The sequence below is a fragment of the Nilaparvata lugens genome, chromosome 6 (assembly GCF_014356525.2).
Source record: "Nilaparvata lugens isolate BPH chromosome 6, ASM1435652v1, whole genome shotgun sequence".
NCBI lineage: Eukaryota > Metazoa > Arthropoda > Insecta > Hemiptera > Delphacidae > Nilaparvata > Nilaparvata lugens.
The window spans coordinates 35,084,798-35,102,383 of NC_052509.1; the positions used below are offsets into that span (position 1 = coordinate 35,084,798).

Below are 17,586 nucleotides of genomic sequence, written 5' to 3' on the forward strand. Positions count from 1 at the left end.
CAGAGCCCTGGACTGTGACAAGATGAACTCGATTATAGTACCTATTGTGAGTAACAAACATTTTTGTTTTATCATTTTATTACGAACTTGGACAATATCAATTTTGATAATTATTTTCGTATTTCTTTTTCCTGTAATTTTATCTATAACTTAGAGCCATGAATCCCAACAATGATAAAGCAACCAATCCCCAAACTGTACCTACCCTTAAGAAAGAATTCTTGGACATGATCCCTGATTATTCAGGAGAGCCTGCTATGCTAAATCGTTTTATTTCAATTTGTGACAAACTTGTGGCAAAATTTTATGTAACTGCCAAGCCAGATGATTTCCAAAACAAATACTTGTATTCTACTATTCTTGCTATTCCAGATGATTTCCAAAACGAATACTTGTATTCTACTATTCTTGTCCGTATCAAAAGCCCAGCTCTTGACATTGTCACTAGTTCTAACACTTATGCATGACCTGATGTAAGAAAAGTTTTGATCAATAGTTACATGGACAAGAGAGATTGCTTTACTCTCAATCTTGAAATGGCTGGAACTAAAACAAGAATCAGGTGAATCACCCTTTTCATTCTATGAACGAATCCAAAAACTTCTGAATTTACAGATTTCATATTTCCGAAACAAACAACCCACAATATCAAAATTCATGTGTCAGTATGTAAATGGATTAGCACTTGAGAGTATTGCTGAGAGGATTAAGAGAGCCTCTCGGGTCTCTCATGAGAACCAAAAATCCCAGTTCGTTGGACAGTGCTCTTAACATGCTATCTAACGACTTCCAGTTCAAATTCGACTTCTTTCAAGACCACTCTAATTTGAAAAAGCCTAACACTCAAATCCAACACAAAGGTAATCCCAGCTATCAAATGCAAAACTATCCTCAGAGACAACAACAGTTCTATCACACTCAAAATCAGAAAGGTCCATTCTTTCAAAACAAAAATCAGCACTTCCAAAATCAACACATGAACAGACCTCAACAACATTTTCGAAACAATCAACCCAAACCACAGTATTTCAACACAAATCAGCCAAGAGCTCAAAATCCAAACTATAACCAACCAAGACCCCAAAATTCGTATCAACCAATGCCAATGAGCATTTCCTCAATCAACAATCGTCCCCAAAAAAGACCAAGACTGTTTCAAATGACAGGTCGACCAATTGACGAAATGCAAAATGATGAGTTTGATAATAATTTCAGAGAAAACGCTCAGAAAGAATTATCAGACGAATTCAAACAGCTCTCAGTTGAGAACGAAAATGAAACATATTTCCAGCCAGCCGAACAAACCGAATCAGAGTGTTTTTTAGAGGATACGAGCCTCGAGAGAAATTTTCAATTATGAACTTACAAGATGACAAAAATGAACTTCCCTACTTCATTGACCCTAAAACAAGATTTAGAGTTCTAATCGACACAGGAAGCACTAGATCATTCTTGAAGAACTTCATAGGTATGGAATGTTACAAAGAAAACTTGATAGAAGACCCTTTTGAAGTAGCAACAGCGCATGGTATTTCACAAGAGAAATACAGTACAAAGATTTCTTTATTAGGAAAATCTAAACACACGTTCTATCTTTTTGATTTTCATAAAAACTTTGACCTTCTTCTCGGACTTGACAATATGAAAAAGCTTAAGATAAATTTGGATTTCATCAATGACAGTATTGATTTCAATGGGATGAAACTGCCTTTTCACTATTTTAACGCTGAAGAAAATGATTCAAAAGTAAAGTCAACATACCAAAAATCAAATGACACAAGTAAAATAATTTCTGATACAAGCTAGAACTCATCCATTATAGAAATTCCAATTGAAAATATGAATGAAGGTGAAGCTATAGTATCATACAAAGACATTTCTGGGCTTGAAATTCCTCAGTGTCTAAGTGAAAGTGAAAGAAAACAAAGCCTATTGTTCTATTTTGAACCCCACTACATCAGACAAGAAATTTACCATTCACAAACCAATGTCAGTCGAATCGCTTGAAAACTATAATTGTATTATTCCAAGTGAGTTACGTAATCATAATGCATGTAATAATTTGAATCTACTCCATCACAAAACTAACAAAATCAATCTATCAAAAATTAGAACCAATCTTATGAATGCCGAAGAAGAGCAAGCTATTTTACAGGTGATTAAAGATTACTCTGATATATTTCACATTGATGGAAATCCTTTGACTTTCACAAATGAAATAAAGCACATCATCAGAACCACCGACGAAATCCCAGTCTATACAAGAAGTTATCGCTACCCTGAAATCTATAGAACCGAAGTAAATCGACAGATTGATGAAATGTTGGAACAAAAAATAATTCAACCCTCCAATTCACCTTCGAATTCACCAATATGGGTCATTCCAAAGAAACAAGATGCCTCTGGTAAAAAGAAATTTCGAGTTGTAATTGACTATCGCGGTTTGAATTCTAAGACTGTAGACGATAAATTCCCACTTGCTAATATTACGGATATTCTAGACAAATTAGGAAGAGCACAATACTTCACTACCCTAGACTTATTCTCTGGCTTCCATCAGATAGAAACGGATCCTAGCAGTATTGAAAAAACTGCATTCTCTACAGACACGGGTGATTACGAATTTTTACGAATGCCCTTCGGTCTCAAAAACGGTCCACCCACTTTCCAAAAAGCTATGAATAGCATACTAAGAGGACTCCAAAATGAATTGTATTTAGAATATTTAGATGACATTATTATTTATTCAACTAGTTTAGAAGAACACATTGATCGACTAAGACAAGTATTTGACAGGTTAAGACAATCCAACTTCAAAGTACAACTTGATAAAACAGAATTTTTTTCGTAAAGAAGTTAGTTTTCTCGAACACTAAGTGACACCAAACGGAGTTAAACCAAATCCTGACAAATTCGAAGCGATAAAAATATATCCTATCCCTAAAACAACGAAATAGATAAAAGGATTTCTTGGACTTTTAGGATACTATCGAAAATTCATTAACAACTTTGCTCATTTAACAAAACCTCTAACTAAATGTTTGAAAAGAAATGCTAAAATAGATATACAATACCCAGAGTACATTAAATGTTTTGAAACTTGTAAGAATATCCTTACTAACGTACCAATCCTTCAGAATCCTGATTTTGAAAAACAATTCAACCTTACAACAGATGCTAGCAATTTAGCTATTGGGGCAGTTCTTAGTCAGAACAAAGACGGTGCCGATTTGCCTTGTGCATATGCAAGTAGAACCCTCAACCAAACTGAAATGAACTATTCAACTATTGAAAAAGAACTTTTAGCGATAGTTTGGGCTACCAAGTACTTCCACCCCTATCTCTATGGTAGAAAATTCAAATATTCACTGACCACAAACACCTACAATGGTTATTTTCTATGAAATAACCGAATTCAAAATTTTTTGAGGTTAGGTCTTTGTATTTCCGATATTTTGTTGTTTATTTTTTCTTCGCTGCTCTATTTTAGCTTCAATTATATTTATTTTATTATAATTTGTAATTTACCAGAGGTTTATATTTACTGATATTGGATGTTTATTTAATGTTAGATGCCTCTCCGTCATGAGAAAACATGATTGATGAATATGTACACCGTGTCCCACGGTTTACACGTTTGATTTTATATTACGTGCCCATTCATGCACCGAACTTTTTTAAATTTTACACAGTTTACAAAGTAGGTTCTGAAAATATTCTGGGAAAATTTCAGCTCCCTAACCTTCATAGAAACAAAATGGCGGCATATTGAAAATTTTATCAATTCACTTCCTATAAAAACTACTTTCATGAGTTATTATCTGATTTGTTTACTACGTTGCTACAGTGTTGCCTCATTTGATGATACACTACCAGAAATGGAACAAGTAATCTTCCAACAAGATGGTGCTTCACCTCATTTCGCAAATCATGTCAACCAATTACTAAAAATGACAAGCTTCATGGCCCTTGGATTGGTCATGGAAGTGATTTTTTAGATTGGCCACCCCGATCACCAGCATTAACGGTATGTGACTTCTTTTTATGGGATTACTTGAAGGAAAAAGTTTATACTCATAGCTTCAGTAATGATGAGCAACTAAAACGATCAATGGAAGAGGAACTTCTCCGTATACTGCGGAGTTTCTTTGTGAGAGCTTAAGAATCATTTCTGAAGTGCTGTAATCAGTGTGTTGCTGTGGATGGGTTTCAATTTGAATACTTTTGGACTTTAAGGTTTTTCATTAGGCTATGTTCTAGTTTTTTCATTTAAAAGTCATATTGCCCTGAAGAGCAACAATAAAAATAGTTTATAAGATCAAAAACACCTCTCTAATGTTTTTAAAGTATCGTTTCTCAATAAGTCGTCATTTTGTTTCTACGAAGGTTAGGTAGTTGAAATTTTCCCAGAATATTTCCAGAACCTACTTTGTAAACTGGCACGTAATTGACCGAGCGAAGTGAGGTCTAAGATTCAAGTTGACGGTTTGGCATTTCTCTTAATGTTTGAATGTTTATATGTTGCGCATTTACGGCGGAACGCGGTAATAGATTTTCATGAAATTTGACAGGTATGTTCCTTTTTTAATTGCGCGTCGACGTTTATACAAGGTTTTTGGAAATTTTGCATTTCAAGGATAATATAAAAGGAAAAAGGAGCCTCCTTTATACGCCAATATTAGAGTAAAAATCAGACTATAGAATTATTCATCATAAATTAGCTGACAAGTGATTACACAGATGTGTGGAGCAGCCAGTCTATTGCTGTATTTCCATAAGGTCTATAGTTTCAATCAGGTACTTGTGGATGAGAATTCTGCGTGAGGTGTACGGTTCACAGAACTACTAGTATAAAATCAAACGTGAAAGCCTCTTTGTGGAACACGGTGTACATATTCATCAATCATGTTTTCTCATGACTGAGAGGCATCTAACATTAAATAAACATCCAATATCAGTAAATATAAACCTCTGGTAAATTACAAATTATAATAATAAAAATATAATTAACGCTAAAATAGAGCATCGATGAAAAATTAAACAACAAAAAATCGAAAATACAAAGACCTAGCCCAAGGTACCTAGAATAGGAGGTACTGGCCACGCGCATCTCAATCTTTTAATGATCAGAGTCAGATGATCGGTGTGACGTCATTGGTGCTCTAAATATCTATTCTTCCTATCTTTTCAATGTTAAATTGAGCAACTTTGTAATTTGTTTTTCTCAAAAAGTAAATAACTTTCAAGTCCCATCGACATCTCCTACGATTCATACAATATTTATCTTCAATTTTTCTAGAAATTTAATACTTTTGGACGGCTGGACCTTTCAGAATGATCGATTTTGTAAGAGCCTTCACACATCGAATACCTGTTGCTCTCTTATTGAAAATTAACATGCTTTCCCTGGCTCTTTTGTAATTCTATTAATCAATGCTAATAAATTTGATAAATCGATCATCGAATAAGGAATTAAAAACGTGAAAACATTAATTGTACTATAATATTACTTCTCTCACAATCCGTTATCTTGTCTGTGTACTGTGTATTATATGTAGAATCAATAGAACATCTTGCCTAATCCCTTAGGAGGATCTCTTTTTTCAGGACAATTATGGCTTTGACATACTTGATCAGGAAACAGTTTTTTGGTTGAATCTCTCTAATTGGAAATTACAACTAAATATAAGGGCGAATCAGAGTGAGTCATATGTATGGGAACCCTTCAATAAGTTGAAGACTGTTGTAGATATAATACTATAGCTTCCAGGACAAGTTATTGGTCAAATAATTCACCTTCTGACGTACAACTGAATTTCAACCCCTCGTGAGGGGGTGACTTAGGGGTTGTAACTCGAATATTTGAAATGAAAACACCCATTGTGTGGTGCATCACTTCAAAGGTCGTTTTAAAACAAGAAAGATGGCATCGATACAAATGTTCTATGATACATGTATCCAAAATATCCGCTGTGCGGATGTTCTAGTAGCTCCCCTGCACTTTATTTTTAATCTATCTGTGAAAACTGGCAAATTTCCTCTGAAGTGGAAAACTGCTAGAATTACCCCTGTTTTTAAGTCTGGTAAAAGAGCTGATATTAGTAATTTCAGACCAATTTCTATCTTAAATTGTTTTTCAAAAATATACGAAAAAGTTTTACATTCTAATATTTTTAAACAGGTCAAGAGCATCATTGCGGATGAGCAGCATGGTTTTTTACCTGGTCGTTCAACTGTCACTAACCTAATGACCTTTAGTGATAAAATATCTCAAGTTTTGGATGGGGGAGGCCGTGTAGATGTTATCTATACGGACTTATCCAAGGCTTTTGATACTATTAGTCATGGACTACTGTTGAAAAAACTTAGGCGGATGGGTTTTAGTGATAATTTAGTGAACCTCCTGCAGAGTTATCTGCAATCAAGAATGCAGTTTGTTAAAATTCAAAATTTCAAATCCAAATCATTCATATGTGCATCTGGGGTACCTCAGGGTTCCAATCTTGGCCCACTTTTGTTCCTCTTGTTTATAAATGATGTCCCTACTATTATAAAGAATTCTTCCTGCCTGATGTACGCAGATGACGTCAAATTGTTCAGGGAGATCAAGAATGTAAATGATGGGCTTGCTTTACAGGGCGATATCAACAATTTTTACCAATGCTGCTAGGGCCAACCAACAAATGGGGTTTATTCTGAGGACCTGTTCGCCCTTTAGTGATGTAGAGCCTTTGATTCTGATTTATAAGTCACTAGTGAGAAGCTTGCTAGAATATGCCTCAGAGATATGGAATCCATATCATATGGATAGACTAAATGTTCTAGAACGGCTTCAAAATAAGTTTTTAAGAATCATGTTCTATAAGAAATTTAATCGTTTTTGTCCGTTTGATTTCCCAACAGAGTCACTGAGAACTTTATTCCATATTACATCATTAAAAGTTAGGCGTGATGTTAGAGCACTTATTTTTCTTTTTGATCTCTTAAATAATGAAATTGATTCATCATACTTGCTATCTAAAATGAATATTTATATCTCACCTGTGGCTCGTCGATCTGAATTTTCTTTTCTGGTTCCTCGTTCCAGAACACTTAGAAATTACAATTCTCCTCTCAACAGAATTCAGAGAAGCTACAATAGTTTGTCCGGGCACCTAGATCTCTTCTGGTTCTCTCGCGCTAGATTCCGAAAAGCTCTATACAATGGTCTGGTCTGAGCATTGATATTGTGATCTGGTCTACATCGATCATTTTTTCATGTATGTGTGGGTGTGCATATGTTTTGGGACTTGGAACTCATTAATAAGTTATATTTTTGGTTATTTCATTCTTTTAATACTTGTGTTATTAGAATTTTATATTTTCCATTTTTGGACCTTCTATGAGTAGTATTTCGATGCTTTGTATTCATCTCATCTTTTCATATTATTATTTTTTTTAAATTATTGTATTTTTCTATATTATCATTTTGTACCTTATTACCATATGTAATAGGATAAATATTACCATTTGTACCTTATTTATTTTTATGATTTTTATAAGTTTTCTATATATTATATTTTAAGATTTTGCATTTTCTTGTAAAGGAGACATGTTTGGGGAAACCCGTTGTCTCCATTGTAAATAAATAAATAAATAAAAATGGCGGCTGATTGAAGTTTTAGTTTTTAAAGAAATGAGGGGTTGCAGCTCAAATATTTTGAATGTAAACACCCATTGTATGATACGTCATTTTGAAGGTATTTTCAGAAAAAGAAATATGGCATCAATAAAAATGTTCTATGGTACGTTTATCCAAAATTGCGGCAGATTGAACTTTATCAATTATTTCTTCAAAAACTAAAACTTTAATCAGCCGCCATTTCGGATAATATAACATAGAGTATCATAGAACATTTTTAATGATGCCATCTTCCTTTTTTTAAAAAGCCTTCAAAATGATGTTCCACACAATGGGTGTTTACATTTTAACTAATCGAGTTACAACCCCTAAGTCACCCCCTAAGAGGTTGAAATTCAGTTGTACGTCAAAAGGTAGAGTAATTGACTAATAACTTACCCTGAAGATATTATATCTACAAGTCTCCAATTTATTGAAGTGTTCCCATACATATAACTCACTCTGTATATTAAAGCACGCATACCGCATGGGGAATTCTCAATGATTGAGGATTGTATTGAATACTTGCTCTCGTATTTTGAAACACATATTTCTAATTTATTATTTTTAAAGAGGAATTCTCAATTGATACATGTTCTCTTATTGTAAAATTCTCATTCTTTATTTGTGAAAGGGAAAATCAACTCTTCATGATCCAATAATAATGTATTTAATGAAAATGAATCATACATTGAAAAGCATACGTATGAATATGAATTCATACTATAAGTATCCTACAATATATTCCTTCCAATAAACTTGATAATTCTATAAGACAAGTGATAGGTTGAATGCCTGTTTGAAAGACTACGAAAGGATGACAATCTCTTCAACCAACTCGGAGGGAATTTCTATTCTAGAAATCAAACTCTCATACACTAAAAACAGGATAATGTGTGCTGAATTCCATTTCTTTTCAATCTCTACATTATTTTCCTATAACCGGAGAGATAATAGTTGGGCATATTCTAAGATATTTTCCAAATTGCAATTCATTCAGTTTATTATGCATTTTTGATGTGGGTGTTATACTATCACCCCATACTCTCTTCTGTTCCATATTGGGGCTTTCTACCACATAGAGTGTGAGTGATGTATATGTGATAAAAATAATGTTTCTAGATTGTGCCTTGGTCACTGAGTAGAAATAATTTTGAATCCAAAGTTCTTTATCGGAAATTCAATTGAAATTTGATTGTTGATCAATCAAATTGATTGTTTATAACAAAAACATCATCAAATATCATAATATCATAAGGAAGGAAAGTGGTGCGCTTACCATCTTCATCCATTGATCATCCACATTCTCCTTCCAAATCACTAATGGAATCCCTGCACTAACAACCTTTATTCTTTGCAACCGCTCTTGATTTCACTTTTATCAAATTAATATTAGCTTTTCCTTTATATGTATTCTGCATTGAGATTGGTATTAGAATAAATTTTGGAAGGAGAGATATTGGTTGAGTTTGCAAAAGAATATCACAAAGTACAAAGGAAACAGCTCGAATACAACGTAATTAATAACGATAAAGTTCAAAATAACTATCAAAGTATTCAAGCCAAGCCTAATTATTATGATGATAGAACAGTGATTGAATATATAGGCCTATATTATCATTCAAAGAGTTACTAGGAGAAATAGGCTACATTCAGTACCTTTTTTCAACTTTATAATTGTTGGGATATTAAAACTGAATAAAAACCCACCAGTAGAAAACCTTTGAAGCCATTTATCTTTTCAAATGTTGCCAAATTAAATCTATTCATTCCTTCTTCTCGTAGTATCAAATGAGAGTTCTCTATCTCCAAACCGGTATGCCCTTACATTATCGAGCATTCTGGAAGATCTAGGAGTTCAAAAGTGATGAGTTTCTAAAAAAAATTGGAGATAAATATTGTATAAATCGTAGGAGATGTCGATGGGACTTGAAAGTTATGTACTTTTTTAGAAAAAGATTTACAGAGTTGCTTGAGAAAAATGAAGTTGAATATTGTAGGTATATGACCGTAACACACAACTATCACCTGATTAAAGTATGTGGATATGTGTATATCATCTTTTCCTGAATCAAGAGTGCACTCCTAAAGGATTAAAGGTGTTGAACCGGCAAGATGTTCTATTCAATTCTATTCAATATACAGTAGGCTACACATACAAGATATCAATGATTTCGAGAGATTATACTCTAATTTATTAATGTTTTCACTTTTTTAATTCCTTATTCAATGATCGATTCATCAAATTCATTAGCATTGATTAATTGAATTACAAAAGAGCCAGGGAAAGCATGTTAATTTTCAATAAGAGAGCAACAGGTATTCGATGTGCAGGCTCTTACAAAATCGATCATTCTGGGAGATCCAGCCGTCCAAAAGTATCAAATTTCTAGAAAAATTGAAGATAAATATTGTATAAATGGTAGGAGATGTCGATGGGACTTGAAAGTTATTTACTTTTTGAGAAAACAAATTACAAATGTTTTTAAAACCAACAAGTTCAAAATACAGAATGGTGTTTAGTCTTTAGGGAGGCGAAATTTATGTACCCTTCGATAAACACTCTCACAGGTTCAAAACTAACGAAAAATATATTATTGTTAGTAGAGATACCCAAGTCATGTTAAATGAGGAACTGATGTATTCTTTCAAGAAATTTAATTAGCAAAATGTGTATTACCAAAGGTCAGATGGATAGATGGTGTTCCTGGTAGTGGAAAAACACAACTAATTATAGAAAAGCATGAGCCATTGAAAGATCTCATATTAGCTCAAACAAGGGCAGCAGTTAGACGAATAAAAGTTGCCATACAAAAAAATACGTGAATAAATATAGTTCTATAATCAATTCGAACTATAGAACAGTGTCATCATTTCTGATAAATGGACTGCACAACAAGAAATATAATCGTGTTTATCGATGAGGCCATACTAATACACGCAGGCTTCGTAGGATTCGTCTCTGCGCTGACGGGCGCTGATGAAATAATTCTGTTTGGTGATTCGAGACAAATTTCGTACATTGAGAGAAGTGATCACCGGCAATATGGAAACATATTTCTGTGTTTTCGGAGAAAATGTAAATCATTACCAAATAGTCTCTAACAGATGCCCAATGGACGTATGCTGCCTACTGTCGAATTACTACAAGGATATCTCCACGAGGAACAAGATTATACGCTCAATCATGCCAACAATCAGTAACGGAGGCTATCATCAACTAGGACTAGAGACATTAATCCTTACATTTACACAGGCTGAGAAGCAAATGATGATGGAAGCAGTGAATAATAAGGCTCTAGTCGGTTCACTTAAGGTACTCACAATACATGAAGCTCAGGGTCTAACATTCAAAGATGTTGTATTGGTGAGGAAAAATATAAAGCCGTTAAATATTTACAACAGTATCCAACATGAGATCGTTGCACTGAGTAGGCATACCCGGTCTTTCAGATTATCTTAACAATTGGGGAAGAAGATTTGATGATGTCATTAACGAGGAAAATACTAGATATCAAGGACGAGGATATTCTTAACTGGCATATAAATAACTACAAATTTTCAGTGAACAATGAATAACAATGATGTTCTAACATTGGGAGAACTAGAGCTTTTCGAGGAGATATATGATGTATCTGTTAATCAAGCAAACAACTTAGTAAGATTGCTTGAAGAGTACAACTTGAAGATTTTCTGTCTCAATATAAGAAGTTTAAGGAAAATTTTTCAATCAATTGATGGTACAACTGCAAGATATGTTTGTAGAATTCGATGTTATTGTTCTTACTGAATGCTGGATAAAAATAATAATATCTAACAGCACATGGAGAATAATTACAATATAATTTCTTTGGTAAACAATCCACTCCAAAATGATGGAATCGCCATCTACATCAAGAAATCAATGTATCTTGTTACGAATTAATAGTTAGACAGGCGAATGTACTGAATTTGAAGTTGGAAACAAGAAACAACTGTTATAACATCATTGCAATTTACAGATCTCCCTCGCATCATGACATAACAGATGTGATATGAGACAAGTTCTGGATAACCTGTAACGTAATCAAGTCATATGTGTTGGAGATATGAATATAAACACACAGCTTCGTCACCCACATCAACAACTACAGGATTATCTGAATTTTTGGTGTGCATAATTATGGTCTTAAACATTGTACCAAAAAAGCTACAAGGACTACTGGAGAGACAGCTTCCTGTATAGACCATAATTATTATGATCAATTTCGAGAACTGGGAAGGCGTCATCAACGCTCAAGACACCAACATTTCCTACAAAAATGTCATCACCATCCTCAAGAAACACATTGGAGATAATACCAACTACTACCACCAACGTAAACGTCTCAAACCTATCAAACCATGGATCACAAGAGGACTAGTCTCAGCTATAAGGAGAATGGTATGCTTCTATCAATCTGTAGACCTGAGGGAAGAGGGATGGGCTCAATAAGGACATCTTTCTTGTGAATCTCCTGGTTTGTTGTTATTTCTAACAGAATTTCTGACTGAGCTGGTACCAACACATTCCTAAGTGAATGAACTTATAACCTCCTTTAGCCTTAACCTTTAATGTGGATGTGAGTTCAGGGTTTGATCTCCCCTTTTCATTTTTTTGTAGTTTGGTTCCTGACTCTACCTCCTGGTTACTGTCTGAGTGCTCTTTTCCATTTGGCTGCTTGATTGGTCACAATAATTGCCCTTTGTTTGGTCTTGAGGCTGTATACTACATTGATTGTTCTTATTTCTTTCGACATAATTCTCTTGGAGAGCTGTTGATTCAATACCCTTCTGTTCTAAACAACACCTCCTTTGCTGTCCTTCACTCAAGATATCTTCCTCACACATAGATAAGCTACCATCTTTGTTTCTTTTCTTATACTTAGCGTAAGTATGAATTTTATGGATTATGGGTTTTTGGTACCATTTTATTCGTTTTTTCGAGCTCTATTAGGTGATCAAAACATTGTAAGTCTGTGTCGTCTGTAGCGCTTTCTATGAGCAGTTGAAATAACTTGTAAGTCTTCATCGTTCAGATGCAGGCAGTAAGAGCTTGTATGTCTAGCAGTGCTGTGTTGTATTTAAGGTTAGAAGCTCATTGTTTTCTTTTGGTTTCTTCTGTGGCAAGTTTAGGTCCTATTGAATTTCTGCTATGGGAAAAAAGAAGAATAAAACTATTCCATTGGTAAGTAAACTTTACTATTTTCATATTAGTTGCAATTTATTCATAAATAAGCAGTTCAAACCGGGATAGACTTGCAAGGTTGTATATGGATGACAAATCGACTTACAAGGTTCTGGAAGTTGCATTCAAGACATACGAGTTATTGGTTCTCTATGCTAGTTGGCTTACAAGCATTTACACTCAATTTTAAATACAAAAATACTCATTAAGTGAATCCTTGAAACTTTCTATCCTTCTGAGAAGTCTCTCCATATTTTGATAATTATGATATTACCTTGTAAAATTTTTATTCCTGCAATCTAAACTTATTCATAAATATCACGATCCATTTGCTATAGAAGTTGGTTTTCTACATTATTTATCTCTACATTACAGTTTTGTAGCTCTGCGACTCAACTTAGTAAGTTAGGCTTCATTATTATGTTTGTGAACATTTGATTTTGTTTCTTCCTTCGTAACTTTCACTTTAATATTCCAAAATATTGAAATCAAAGTTCAACACAGTGTTACCATAATCAATGTTTACTATGAGCAAAAATAGAATTCACTCAATCTCCCATTAACGAAAAAATAGAATTCACTCAAACTCCCATTAACGATGCAAAGTTTTGAATTGTGACTCCTCCTACTCTTCTACTGAGTGAGAATAGTAGGAGGAGTCACAATTCAAAACGTTGATGATAAAGAGCTCCATGAGCATAAGGATGAATGGTGCTTTGTCTGTTGAGAAATGGTAATGGAATTGTCAAAAATGATACAATCCTGTGGACAGGAGGCCAAAGTGAACCATTGGAGTGGAGGGTGGCAGTCCCTTCCTCTCTGAGAAAGATAGTTATGAGACTTGTCACGAGACTCCTTGGGCTTGACATCCCGGCATTGAAAGAACCCTCCTTAAGGTTAAACTACTGGCCTGGAATGGCAAGAGAGGTAGAATAATGCCACAATTGTGCTATACGTGAAACTCCCTGTGCCTTGAAAGAGCTCTTGGAAAAAGCCTATGAAGCAACTCATCCCATGGAATTAGTGTCAATGGATGTGGTTGGTCCCTTGCCAACAAGCACTCAAGTAAATCGTTACTACGTGAGTTTCATAGACCACTTTACCAGGTTTGCAGAAGCCCTTCCACAACCAGACCAAACTGCCGAATCAATTGCCAGAGCCTTGGTTACACAAATCATATTCAGACATAGTGTACCAACCCGACTGATGACAGACAAAGGCAAAAACTTCAAGGAACAGTAGCTCTTTTTTAAACGGTGGGGGAGTGTGAAGGGAATCCCCTTCATGGGCTACCATGTCATTGAGGTTTGTTGCCTTGGCAACCCTTTACAGAAAAAGTTTGTTATCTTGTTCATGTTTAGTCAGTAATGTTCAAGTTTTATTAAAGAAAGGTTCAATTTAAACAGTAGAGTTTTTCATTTAATTTTTAGCTTTGTCAGTTCCTTACAGTGTCACTGGAGAAAATGATTACTAGCCTCGAAATGTTGTGAGAGGTGGAGCCTTCAGGTCAATTTGAACAAGTCCAAAATCGTGATTTTCAAAAGAAGAGACAGAGTTAGTAGACATGATGTATAGCAGTATAAGAAGGAGCGATTACTGCCATTATAATGTGGACCTTACTATAGTAAATGAGTGTTCACATATCTTGGAGAAAATTTGACTTGTTTGCTCAAATGATGTGGATTTCGATGAATGACTGATAAAAACCCTTACCGTACCTCTAACTCATCCAGTATCAACTTTTCCATGGCTTGTTTGCCAAACCCTAAATCACGTAGGTGAAGCAGTGCAAACAAACGCTGCTCCTGCCAAAGTGGGCCATCCGTCATTGTAATACCTGTAAATAGAAAATACAATGATGTAATTAACTGAACCCTATTTAAAATATACATTTGATAATAATAAACACCTGTAATTTGACAATGATACAACGCAAATGAAAAAATATAATCATATTAAATGTGAAAAATCAAAATAAACAAAATCAACAAAAATCAAAATCAAAATGAAATCAAAATCAACATTTATAAGATAATCAATTATTAAATATTTTAAATTGATGATCTGATCTTTTTCTCCTATCAATATTGTCATATGCTTCTTTGAAGTCGATGAAAAAGCCGTATAGTTTTCTTTCCTAATTTGTAAAAAGTAATCAACAATGCTATGGAGAACAAATATGTTATCGACCGCCGAGTAACCAAAACGAAAGCCTGCCATACATTCTTTTATAATACCCTTGGTTTGCTCCCACTTGGCCACTTTATTGCTCATTATGCCCATGAAAAGTTTTGTCATAATATCCATACACGAGATGCCCCTATAATTAGAAACAATAGCAGGATCCCCTTTCTTATGAAGAGGAAAAATAATCGATCTTATAAAAGATTCAGGGGTTTCTCCATGAGTTGTAATATTGTTAAATGCTCTTATGAGTAGTATTTTGAAACTCTCCGGGGCTTTTTCATAAAAATCGACTAAATTTCTATCCTCTCCAGGAGCTTTATTGTTACTCATTTTAGTAAGTACAGCATCTAATTCAATCATTTCTAGTTCTTTATCTAAAGATTCTATTTTGACCAAAGGTTGTGCATACAAAACTGGTTCACTGAGTCTAACAGGAGTAAGAAAATTTGAAAAATAATTGATCCACAAATCAGATTTTATAGGAATGAATAATTGAGTCGGACGGCTACTTTTGAAATTTTTATAAGATCTCATAAGTCCTTCGAGTTATTCACGCTTCGAAAATTCGGGGTCACGTGACTCCGAAAACTCCAGTTCAAACTTACCGGCCAAGTTTGGTCAGTCAGCCTTTGAAAACGGGGGCGATTATAACCTATAAACTGTTTTATATTGCACTACTTTCGCGTTTTCGTGTAGCCTACTACAATTTTAAAGATCTGAATGTTTGGTCACACACTCATGTATTGTCATTTCAAATGTTGTTCAATAGTCAGTTGATTATTTTAATATTGTTCCGATTTAGTTTGTTAGTTGATTCATTAGGCAGCCATTTATTAAAATTGTTGAATTCGCTTCCTATTTTTAACCACTCCAACTGTTTAATTTATTTGAAGTAATAAGTCTTCTTATATTCAATAATATTAAAATGTTTTTTCTATTAGATCAATCAGAACTGTTCATATATATGCAGAGGCTCCCCAATCGTTTTCCCACTCAACGTTTTCTCCATGAGTTTCTTATTAAGCAACCTATTATATATAAATGACCCAATTAAAACTAATTAACAGATGAAAATAAATAAATTTTTGATTACAAATAATACCTATAGCTAATTTACAACACTGGAAAACTATAGAAACAAGAAAAAAGCAACTTATATTTATGTGAAGTTTTGAGTCACCTTTTTAATGACTGTTTGGTTTGCACGGGCATTTTCCAAGTGTATTGAAAAACAGTAAGGTATTACTTGTACATACAAAAGGAGATAAAAAAACTTCTGACCATCAATTGTACCTGTGATATCCAAAGTATTCAAGGCCATAATGCAAGACCAGATATCAAGTCATTTTAAAAGCTTTGGTATGTTTACTGAAAAACAATTTGGCTTCAGGCCAGGTAATGCAGTTACAAGACTAGTAAATAGTGTTGTTGATTATTTGGATAAGGATCTTTCTGTTAGCGTTAGGTCATATGGCATGTCTTACGATACTGTTAAGCATAACATACTTGGTAACAAACTTTCTTATTATGGCTGCAATTCTGAATGAATCGATCTCGTTATGTTATATTTAAAAGACCGCAACCAGTTTGTTTACAAAGATGGTCAGTTCTCTAAGGGCAGGAAGGTTCGGTATAGGGTTCCTCAACGCTCCATACTTGGAACAATACTCTTTAATTAATAGCCTATATTTAACAACATAATTTGTAACATAGAAGGTACTCATAAAGCAGGATTTCTTTTTGCTGATGATTTTAATCTCAAAGTTAGTTGTAAATCCAAAAACAGGAGTACAATATTTTATGGTTGATAGCTCTGTACTCCTTAATGAATCGTGTGATTAATGAAACCTCTCATTGAACCTAGAAAAAATCTCTGATATTATGTTCACTTACAATAGAAATTTAATCACCGTAATGAAGTAAGGACTGAACCTTTAAAATTTGTAGGTATTGTTCTTGATTCAAAACTTAATTGGCAACCACATGCAGAGTTCATTAGTAGACGACTAGCAAAGGGTCTCTACTTGCTGAGAAGGTTAAAGTCAATAAATTATTGTAAACATTAATGTATTATTGAATGTTTATTTCTCTCAAATACAAAGTTTTCTGTGTTTTGGTAATAAATACGCAAATTTGCATGCAAAAGAGTGCTTTTTATCAAGATGCTCAAAGTAACAAATAAAAATGGAAAAATATATTGGATTGATCCAACTAATACCGTCAAAATTCTTGAGTAATTCCTCCAATCTATTTAAAATCTCGAAATACAGGATTGATTTGTAATATTGATATGAGGACTCTTTCCTTACAAATTTGGGAATATGAATAGTTTATTCTTTGTATGTCTTATTCAGTGTTAGTCATGTAAAATAGAATAGAATGACTGCTTTCATTTTTGAACTAGTACATAGTAGTAATCTGAATATTTTTGTTTTATTTAAATAGTGACTTTCATGGATGGGACACACAATAAGCTCCAGTTGACGTGTGGGGTTCCTTGAACCTTTGGATCCTTGAATCTGTCCCTTCAAAC

At 33.9% G+C, this 17,586-nt stretch overlaps 1 protein-coding gene across 5 annotated transcripts in view; it reads right to left on the reverse strand.

The window, feature by feature from the left end:
• Positions 1-17,586, reverse strand: part of LOC111053414 (probable cytochrome P450 305a1) — a 61,908-nt gene that overhangs the window by 26,219 nt on the left and 18,103 nt on the right. For all 5 annotated transcript variants that reach the window (XR_005571621.1, XM_039430691.1, XM_039430690.1 and 2 more), the window contains one exon: positions 14,585-14,703. Coding sequence is in view for 4 of the 5 variants with exons in the window: in XM_039430691.1 (XP_039286625.1) it covers positions 14,585-14,703 (119 nt within the window). In the remaining variant the exon portion in view is untranslated. The remainder of the gene's footprint in view (positions 1-14,584; positions 14,704-17,586) is intronic.